At 38.0% G+C, this 11,532-nt stretch overlaps 1 protein-coding gene across 1 annotated transcript; it reads left to right on the top strand.

The window, feature by feature from the left end:
• The first annotated feature begins 5,182 nt into the window (after nt 1-5,182).
• Nucleotides 5,183-8,479, top strand: LOC116292918 (homeobox protein B-H2). Its single transcript, XM_031700265.2, is given in 4 exon segments — nt 5,183-5,519; nt 6,746-6,907; nt 7,393-7,648; nt 7,650-8,479. Coding segments are annotated over 3 exon segments (606 nt in total). The 5' UTR covers nt 5,183-5,519; nt 6,746-6,756; the 3' UTR covers nt 7,849-8,479.
• Nucleotides 8,480-11,532: the final 3,053 nt, after the last annotated feature.

An 11,532-nucleotide genomic window follows, 5' to 3' on the forward strand; every position in this document is an offset into this window, starting at 1 on the left:
ACTCTAGGGAATGACACGTGGTCTGAAATGGGAAAACATTACGTCCAAGCTAAAGAAGTCTATTTCATCAAAAGAGTTAAGCAAAAAAATGATACTCTAGGGAATGACACGTGGTCTGAAATTAGAAAACATTACGTTCAATGTAAAGAGGTCTATTTCAAAGATGGTATTTAGTTTACTATCTTTTTGGTTGTCATTGATCAACTAATATTCAAATTAGTGCATTCAGACCTCAATAAAAAGGTCACTCGGAGGAAACTTTAAAAGCGTACCAACAATCTCTCATGATTTTAATATCTACAAAACATAGATAGTCTAAGAATTTCCTCTTAATTTTTATTTTAAAGCTTTAAGTGTCATTTCATAAACAAACAAGGGGATTTGGATGAGTATTAAATTCAAACTAATTAGCAAAAAAATTTTTTTGTCATTTGAGAAAGCAACTCAATATTAGTAAGTCTGGCAAATTTGAAAGTACTTCGATAAAAAGAATCGCGATGCTCACTACACCAGATCAATATTAAAAAAAAAATAATGATTAACAATTATTCACCAAAGGCGAAGTGATTATCGGTGAATATTTACCGAGCCCTGTTTCTTCGAGTGGCAAGATAAATGCTCATCATAATCACTGAGCCTGAAGGGAATAATTGATTTAGTATAATTTTAGACTTGAATATCAGAAAAAAGAAGAAATTCAGGATTAAAAAAACGTTTTAATATTACTTCCGATCTCGGTGGAAAACTTTGGGAAACCTCATAATCACCACTCGGGCAGTGATTATCGTCTCAGAATCACTGGTCTTTCGACCAATCACAGCGCGCGAAATTCTATATTCAAGTCTAGAATTAAAATATTAATAAATAATATTAATTAATTATTTATCAGAGAAAGTACCTTCACGTTGCTTTCTCCAACTGCGCGCGCATTCCATGTTAAACTTCCTGCCTAAACATAATGCTAGTATTCTCTCTCAAAGTGTTTTTTCCCCTTTCGATGCATTTAATACCACCCAAGGTTGACTGTTTTAGGTCCCACCCACTATTTGAGTCATTCGTCTGTCTACCACACTTATTACTAAATCAATGTCTAAACCTAAATCCAATATTTGGCTATTCAGGACATATGCCACTTATCTAAATTCTAATTCGATCTAGAAAGGGTCTGGATAAAAATTACCCTGCGTAAATCTATCATGAGTTACCCTATCGTGATGTATAGTTTTTTAAATCATTTCTCTAAATTGCTAAGAGAACCAAACGTTGAACTGATGCTCATTAAAGTGGCACCGCTAAAAATTTGCCTTATTGGGAACTCTAGCTTGAGCGGCTTTTAGAACACTCTACCACGCTGTGATCCAATTATTCAAAACGCTACGAGTTCTCTATTAAAAGGACGTGCCGTTCAATGGATCATAATTGGAACCATTCAGTCGGCGATACTCTCAACGTCTAACAGTCAACTCCAGCTATGCTTTCTTGCTGTGTAGATATTTGACCATCGATTCACCAGCAACACACACACACACACACCCCGCCATCAGAGTCCCTTCAATTTATTTAGATATTAAACCAACTGGTCAATCGTCGTCTTAGTCTCCTTGTGGAGAAAGATTTTGTTGAAGATTATGATCGAAGCAGCCGTGATATCTCTAAATAGCTCGTGATTTGCGCAAATGGATGAAAAATAGGGCACATGGAAAGACGATTACCCGGTTTAGCCTTGGGCTAAATTATACAAGAGAAAGACTTAGACAGGAGCTTCAATAAAACCCACATGTGATCATACTGAGAATTCCTTTCTTCAGTTTACCGATCTAAAAAAGATGTCTTGCATTATACATTGGTCTCTATGAGGATGATACCATCACGTGATTGTATCAGGTGACTATTAGTAAAGTTTGTCAAGTATCTGTGTGTTGTTTAAGGGAGCATTGAATCAACGTGTCTAAACACCTCTAAATAGTCCCAACTTATGGCTACAATTAGTTGGCACACCCGAAAGGTCATTCCTTTCGAAGAAAAACAACGAACAGAAGAAGGGCCCGCTGTGTGGCTGACCAGAATAGGAGCGTGCAGGTCATGTCGGAACGCTTTCATGTACATATTTCAACGGCCTTGGTCATGCAATCAAATTGGGATAAGATGAATAAATAATTATAGGAATTAACAGTGGATTCCACAGATCCCAATTGGAATTTAGAAATTTATCTAGATCTCTCCATCGAGAACGATTTCTAGAACATTCTGGCAAGTCGATGTCAATATCTAGATAACTCATCAATTATCAACATGAAGGACAAAAATGAAAGCGATGGTTGCTAGCTGTTGAAGTTACTTGAATCGATTTAGGATTGCCTGTCCAGGACGACAACCTCTATATGAATAGATTCAGACTACTAAGGGATGGATCATTAGAAAATTGAAGGGCCGGGGTTGCAGGAATTTATGTTGCATCGATATTTTTTTTCTAAAAGAAGATGTTGCGCGATATTTGTTTCTTAGGTGAAGTGCTTGCTTGGTCTTTTATTTTTTGGGGAATTTACAGAGGTCCCGCCTCCCCCTCAATTATCTAACGGTCCGTCCCTTATGGCACCCTCTCTCTCGAGAGGCTGATCGGGATAGTGGGATAAAATGCCGTAATCGCACTATAATGTTAAGTTACGCGAAAATCATCGAAGCGTCATCTTGAACACCCAAACGTTTACGTATTTGTTAATGATATTTTAAAAGGATGTTTTTTCGTTTTTCAGTTCGATAAGGTCCTGTAAAAACTAATTATAACACAAAGCTGAATTAAAAGTGCGAAGTATTGAAACAAATTTATAAAGAAAACATTTTAATGTAAAACAAATTTAAACTTTAAAAAAACAACATTGTTATCTTTTTGAACTGATCTTAATCGATTTAAAATTCTTGTTATCAAAAGAAAAACGCTATTTAGAGTTTGAAGTTATATTGACTTAAGGGATAAACAGAACAAAACCTGTTCTGACGGAAATATTCTTATTTAGCAGGAAATTAATAAAGCACTTATAAGAAGTGTAATGATATTCTGATGATATTTGTTTTTCTTCTTAAGTGAAGAAAAAGAAGAAGTGAATTCGATCTAGGATCTAGACAGGAAAAGCGGAAAATAGCCGGCAAAAGTTTGTAAGGAAACGTGTGGGTTAAGATAAAAGCGGGTTATTTGCGTAAGATCTAGACTGCGCATTTTTGGCCAACTGCGTATGAATCAAATTAATATCAAAGACGTCCTAAACCGAAGACTAATCGAAATATTGTGGCTAGAGTATCATGAGAAGGCAATTAAAAGAACTAATGGTCTTTGCCGGCTCAATACTAGTGGGTTGTGGGGCACCCATTTTCAGTTAACTGCCGTAATTTTTGGCATGGATCTGTTAAACCCCATCCACACTCCCAAAGAGCTGAGGAAGGCATGACGGCTGTTGAACCGTTGGTAAAGCCATACCAAAATGAAACTTCTCCACTCAGTATACGCTTTAAAAATGAAAATGAAAAATTAGCTTTCTGAGGTTTTTAAATTTAATCCTACCGTCTGCTTCAGTAGAGTAAAGCATTTTTCTCCTCCATGGTGTTTAACATTCATTCATCATTTTCCTATGTTATCTTTACACAGGCACAGTCTGACTCATATTAAGTCTTTCCGTAACTTTTTCTCTGACGGGAACGTTTTGTGGTCCGGCCGAAATCCGGCCTTCAAACCGCGGTTCCCTAAAGCATCGACTGATCCGTCGCATACAAATAGTAAAGACCTGAAGAACTTGAACGCATGGATTGCCCACCAGAACAAAAACAAAAAAACAAAAAAACAAAAAAAACAAAAATCAAATTAGCTTTTTATAGATATTTACTAATAGCGTAAACGAAATTGAAAACTTACTTCAGGTATAAACTGCCATGCAATTCGCAATTGACGGGCAGCAGCGCGCATATCATTATGAGAACCCGCGGTACGATTAGCGCAACCTCGGCTGATTGTGATCTAACAAGTGTCGTACCGCTACAAATCGTTTAAAAAACAAGAAAAGTCTATCGATTTATTTATTATCTCTTTGTAACTGCGAGTGTATTAAAGAATATTTAATGGTTGACCCAAAAGAATCACCTCTTTAAATCTACACAATAAAAGAAAGCTTACGATATCATAATAAGCGGACCTGATGAGTTTTCCACGGATTATGATCAACCACTGACTGATAATTACCTCAAACACGCAAATATTGAGTAGACAAACAAATAAACACCAAATAAAAATCTCCTTGAGACTTAAATAATAAACTTAGATATTTTTATGATTTTGGGGGAGAAATATACGTTGGGTTAAAATGTTCGTATTTTATAGAGTCTGGAACAGTTTTGTACCAGATGTTTTCCTCGTCAAAACTCAAAAATGATGATAATCATTAAAAATATGTCTTGCCAGCTTATCGACAGACAATAATTCTTCGTAATCCTCCGAAGAAGATCTTATCAAGACTCTTGCTTTATCATCATCATCTACTTCTCCTAATCGGTATGCCATTATGAGAAAATTGGAAACCGATTTTCGAGAGAACATGAGTGTTGCGCATTCTTCTAACAAGTTCACGTCGAGTCCAGTCAGTTCTGCACTCAGAATCCCCTTAACATCCACTAGCCAACAGGGGTTTTAAATCGGCTTTGTCTTTGCTGTTAACACCGTTATTTTGTTTCCATTGCAGCACATCGTGTGGTCATTATCATGTTAAGCTGTGGTGTATTAATGTCTTGTGTTTAAGCAATGTTCACCCGAGTCTTCTTGATCCAAAAATGTCGAGCATCTTAATGACAATACCAACAGTCGTCCAAATGAACACTCTTTTACACGCTATAATCTCATCATTTAGACCAAAGCCAAACAAAACCGCTTTTCTCGACTATTAAAACTACGTTAGCCCTTTTAGCTGTGAATAGAAGTGGTTTTTAAGAGAAATGTGTTTGGAAAACTTGATTTGGCCCCCTTCCCCTTCACCGTTGGAGTCATCTTGGTACGATTTGTTTACCCCAGACGTTTCTGTGTGTGCTATATATCTCTCTCAATAGCACACATGGACAGTCCGCAATTGGGGGGTTTTTGCCCTAAGGACTAAAAACTGCGCTTAAAATTCTTTCAACTTCATTATAAGAGTATGTCGATGAAGGACAAGCCTCCCTCCTCCCATTCTTTTGTTTCCAAGTAATATTGTTACAAATTTGGACGTAGTCTTGAAGTATTTTACTTTGCTTTTTTTTTTCGTCCAAATTGTGTGCAGTTTGTTTCTGTCGGAGTAAAAAGGCTTTCTCGTAAAGGTTTCCTGTTTCCGTAGCAGGCGATTTTAAAATGCGTTCAATATGCTTTTTATTTAAAGAAGGCCCACATGTGGTCCACAAATGAAGTCACCTTCACAACACTCTTAGATTGCAGACCATCAGTCGACCTACTGCGACAGGACTAGCTGCGTTGAGAATCTTCAGCTCATCGTCCATAAAGAATCAAGGTAAAAACTTATTCAATAATGGCCATGCGTTCCTTCCATTCAAAGGCTATTCTTGTGATGTGTATACAGCATCTTATTTGGGATCACTTTATTTGTGTGAATTTTGATTAAACGCGCAAAAACTGAATTTTTTACAGACATTTGCAGCAGCTATTATAAAAACTCCACTTTTTCTCTTCATTTCTATGTGAAAGAGTTAAGCCTTTTTATCGTTTTGTAGATCAAACAACGCAAAGCCGAAGTATTTATCAACAACGCAAAACGTTTGGCTGATTAGAAGCCCGGTTGAGAAAAGCATCGAGACTTGTTTAGACGAAGACGAGAAGCATTTTATCTTTAAACTGACAAACTTTAACGAAAACTCAAACCAATAAGCACAATTCTGTCTGCGCTACGTAAGATTTCCTCTGATCGAAAGGATTTAGAATTATCCGCTCTTCAAGCTTAACGCCGCTCAAAAAATGATAGCTAATTGGAGTGGAATGTCACTAGAAGTCAATAGGATACATTTAGCGTTTACTGATGGATCTCATGATAAGCGAAACACGTCCCAGTAAAGGCCATAACTTGCTCGTGTCTTTAAGACGCCATTTATTGGGCTTTTAATCGATCGTAAAAACGCACGGCTATTATACAGAAGCTTTTGGAGTGGATAAAGTTTTTGATTTGGAATAAGGAAAGCAATCTAGCTTGCGAAGAATGGACTTTCGCAGCTAACAATCCCATGCCGCCTTCAACTGAAGCACCCATTTTGTTAAAATTAAGACAGAATTAAAATCAAGTTAGTTCGATTTCTTTTTCAAGCCTTTATACCTCTAGATACCTCTAGTAAGCCATAGACTGTTACCTCTATATCATTAACTACCGATAGATGACATGCGTCATACGAGCCTCTTGGTTCGCGTATATCATCGAAACAAATTAAGAAGCCAGCCTGGAAAAATTATAGACGCTCGGTCCGGGTCTTAGATTTGCACGATCAAAATCGCCAGTTTTTTAGTTCAGGTCTATAAAACATGTACTGTTACAGACTTAGATGAGGGGATCGTATTTAATCTGCGCTCGGCTTTTGGAGCGACTGTGTGCACTCCATATTTCAGGTTTTTGCTCTTACCATGGCCATTTAACTAGAAGAATCATCACGCACTAACAGCGTTCTACTGTTAAGTATGTCATTACATAACTTTATATCAACTGATTCTTTGATGCTTCATTTTTTCCCCCAGATACCAATTGCATGAGAGGTATGGATTCAGTAAATAATGCTAGCTTTAGCATCGACGCGCTTCTAGGCGCCCAACAACAAGTCGAAGGAACCACTAGAAAACAGACTCAAAGTGTCCACTCTTCGTTATCACCTTCCGCGGGCATGAAAAACACAACATCTGGTGAGATTTAGTAGCTATTTGTTTTAAAAAAACCACTGAATGTCAATATTGTTTTGATTGCTTGCTGTGTTGGTGAATACGTGCGGTTTAGAACGTTTTCTCAGGGTTGCTCACTTATTTATTTCAAGAGGCTTGGCGGTCCATGAAGCATTATGACAATATCTAGACGAGAATTAATCAACAAAGAACGTTTCCTCAAAATATTCAAAAGCAATTGCAATACGACTTTGAACGCAATATTTGCAGTACAATTTTGATTATTTGCCTTTTTCAAATTTGTGGCCAGTCGAATCTGAATTCGCACGCAAACCTTGGAAAAACTTTGACACTGAATTACTCTTGTCGGGTTTCAAATGGTTTCCATCTAAGAACTCTACTCCAATGAAAAAGCATTAGAACGTGAGCATCCAATCACAGTTCTCGACGACGTGCATAACATCGTGCTTTATTCTCACGCATACCAAATGCACTCTTTCGCTTTTCAGATATGGGTTTTCACGACGATTACAGCGAGAAAGAAGTATCGCCAAGTAAACACCTATCTTTGGAAAAACGCGAACGATTATCGACCAAGAAACGCCGCAAGAGGACAGCTTTTACCAGCTTTCAACTCAAATGTCTAGAAGACAAATTCAAATTTAGCAAATACTTGACAATTGCCGAACGAGACATGATGGCGAGGTCTTTACAGCTGACGAATCGACAGATTAAAACATGGTTCCAGAACCGAAGAACCAAGTGGAAGAGAAAATGTTGGTGAAGCTCTCCAACTCAACTACGAAATCCAGAGAACCGCAACATTACGCTGTAGTCCACCATGGCTTCAAGTCTGCCCATATCCCCCTGTATTCAGCACTATGGATCCGAGCTGTTCTTGGTCAGCTCCACCCTACCTACTTCAGACTACTGCAGCAAGGTTTCCCTGCAATCATTCGTCTTAGTTATACTGTTCAATGGAATACCACGAGTCGTACCTCAAGTCTACCCGTGTCCTTCGGTATTCAGCACTATATGGATCCAAGCTGTTCTTGGTCAGCTTCACCCTAACTAATTTAGACTACTGCAGCAAGTTTCTCTGCACTTATTCGTCTAAGTTATACTGTCCAATGGAATACCACGAGTCTCACCTCAGGTCTGCTCGTGTCTTTCAGTATTCAGCACTATATGGATCCACTGTTTTAGACAACTCCACCCCATCTATGCCAAACAACTGCAGGCATGCACAGAATTTCTTTGCACTCTTTCCATGGAACTGCAACGAGTTGCGGCTCTGTCAGATCAAAACCAAAAGTCTAATAAGAACTTGCAGTATCGGATATTTTCCTTTCAAACAGATATAGAGCATTCAAATGATTGATCAGTTGAGAATACCTTGCAGAATGTTAATTTATCAATAGACTGAGTGCTTCGTTCAAGAACGCAACATCCTTACTGAAGAAAGACAAAGTCAATGTATATATACATTATGCATCACATAAGAAAAACGGAATGATTTAAGAGGAAGATATATAAGACACATGAAAATAACTTTTTGTCCATCCCAATCACACTCGAATAAACAGACACTGATATATATGTTTCAAGTCGAGTCTTTGAGGACATCAAAGACGAACAGGTGTAACCTTCCATTCACCATAAAAACTAAGTGATTTTAAACTCGCGCCTCGATAGCTAAAGATTTGGAAAATGAAGGACAAAACAGTTAAAGAGTCTATGAGAATCGTGTATATAGATTAAGAATTTCATTGTTAACCACTATTGTATATATTTTTAAAATAGATAAGTATATAAAGTTAAATTACAGTGTGACGAGTATATAGTTGCCTAGTTAAGTATACGTTAAGGGAGAATTCTTTTCGTATTCAAGCATTGAGAGCCAAAAACTATTTTCTTGAAGAAAGGCTGTTGTACAAGTTTTTGCGCTTTTTGCCATTTTTGCGCATTATTGAAACAAATTTCCTCTTAAATTTAATTCATTGTTCTATTACCAATCGATATACTAAAGAAAAAAGGCGTAGTCCCTTTGGCCCTCGCTCAAGAGATTGGGTCAAGCAATTGGCCGAAATGAGACGCGGACCTCGTATTTACATCAGAGCAGATTTCGCATAGGGTCGTCCTTCACGAATTTGCAAGATGTGATCCTATTGGAGGGCGCACATGTGTAGAACAATAGAAAACAATGACCTTTCCCCAACCCCGCCTCTAAACCTAACCAATCACAGGGGACGTTGCAAATTTGTGAAGCCTAACCCTTCGCATGATCGTTAAACGCTTACGGCGTGAACACGGTCGTGACGCGGTAAGGCATACGCCAGACCAATCACGTTGCTAGAAAATTTACTCTTCATCCAATCAAGTACGCGGAACACTGTTAAACACGGCGCGGACACGGTCACGCCAAGGTCACGGCACTGTCAGACCAATCACATTGCGCTAGAAAAGAATCCGCCAATTAAAATTCTAGAAAGCATCACGGTCACGGAACGGCACGCTTATGGCAATGAGCCTTTCAAAGTCAAGCCCAAACTGCTCTAACATCGTAATGAACCTGATTTGTTGATATATGATTCATTTAGTTTCGATTTTTTCAGATCTCGAAAAATATTTGAAGTAGACATTTTTTGAAGGCGTTTTTGGTAGATAAAGAAATAATACTAAAGAGACGCACATGTTTTATGAATCTTAGAATTCGAACTTTAAGCAGCTGTTAAGTCCACAAATATTCTTGACTAATTCCTTTACACGAGGAGAGAAGAAGTTGAATTGAAGCTCATATTTTGACGCATAGTGTGGTTCCAACAAAAATGGTACATGGATGAAGTGTCTATTCAAACGCTGCAAGAGGGTGATTTCTCGTTTAAGTGTGATGTTCCTACTAAATCCAGGACGTTTTGAAGAGTGAAATAATGCGGTTTTAATAGTCAAGAGAGAATTTTGAAAGTCAAATAGAGCACACACACAAACTTGTGGAGGTGCGCAAGTCTTACCTACTATGACTCCAACGGTGAAGGGGAAGGGGGCCAAATCAAGTTTTCCAAGCACATTTCTCTTAAAAACCACTTCTATTCACAGCTAAAGGGGCTAACGTAGTTTTAATAGTCGAGAAAAGCGGTTTTGTTTGGCTTTGGTCTAAATGATGAGATTATAGCGTGTAAAAGAGTGTTCATTTGGACGACTGTTGGTATTGTCATTAAGATGCTCGACATTTTTGGATCAACAAGACTTGGGTGAACATTGCTTAAACACAAGACATTAATATACCACAGCTTAACATGATAATGACCACACGATGTGCTGCAATGGAAACAAAATAACGGTGTTAACAGCAAAGACAAATACAATGCTCTTCGGGTGCAATGCTTTCTCATTTCAAACATTCTTTAAATAATGGAGAAGTCACATGAACATGGATACAACTCAAACAAACAATCTTATTCTCAAGAGAATGACACGTGGTCTAAAATGAGAAAACATTACGCCAAAGCTGAAAAGGTCTAGTTGGCGATCAACCATTCCCTTTGAAAATAGAATCTCTTATTTATATCAGTGGCTCGACACCTTTATAGGTCGATCTTGTGGTAATGATTCCTTGATAGTCTCACACCTGCATTTTCCATTTCTCCTCACTTTGTGCAGTGATCTTTCCCCTAACACATTTATCAGTCTCGGAGGGCTCAATTCACCTTTCCCTAGTATGTGCGAGCTTATAATCTCGTAATCCTAAAAATACCTGACATTATTTTTCTGCATGGGTCCACCGCGCGGGAATCATTGAACATCCATTATTCCTTGTTATTCCAAGGCTGTCATCTCTTATTAATGGTTACCGTGTGTTAATACTTAACGGTATTTAAATATGTAGATTGAGCTTTAACTAAATGTTTACTAAACAACTCGATCATTGAATAAGGCTTCCGATTCTCAATCTCATGATAGGCGGTTTGGGAATTAGTGTTTTATGAAGGTATTGGACATTGAGTTCTCATGTCCATGATTGAAGTAAGGAATTCTCAGTATGATCACATGTGGGTTTTATTGAAGCTCCTGTCTAAGTCTTTCTCTTGTATAACTTAGCCCAAGGCTAAACCGGGTAATCGTCTTTCCATGTGCCCTATTTTTCATCCATTTGTGCAAATCACGAGCTATTTAGAGATATCACGGCTGCTTCGATCATAATCATCTACAAAATCTTTCTCCACAAGAAGACTCAGACGACGATTGACCAGTTGGTTTAATATCCAAATAAATTGAAGGGACTCTGATGGCGGTGTGTGTGTGTGTGTGTGTGTGTGTGTGTGTGTTGCTGGTGAATCGATGGTCAAATATCTACACAGCAAGAAAGCATAGCTGGAGTTGACTGTTAGACGTTGAGAGTATCGCCGACTGAATGGTTCCAATTATGATTCATTGAACGGCACGTCCTTTTAATAGAGAACTCGTAGCGTTTTGAATAATTGGATCACAGCGTGTCTGCTTGAAAGCTTTGAAGTTAGCTTAACAGTTTCAAAAGTTATATATGGAACATCTATGGACATAAGTAGAAAATAAGGCGGAGAAGTCTTCGTAAAAGAATTGATTGATGACCAATTTTAATCTGTCGATGAACACTACATGCAATCTTGCAT

The sequence above is a fragment of the Actinia tenebrosa genome, unplaced genomic scaffold, assembly GCF_029948245.1.
Source record: "Actinia tenebrosa isolate PJP-AT-01 unplaced genomic scaffold, QUT_ActTen_1.0 PGA_scaffold9__36_contigs__length_13948895, whole genome shotgun sequence".
NCBI classification, from domain to species: domain Eukaryota; kingdom Metazoa; phylum Cnidaria; class Anthozoa; order Actiniaria; family Actiniidae; genus Actinia; species Actinia tenebrosa.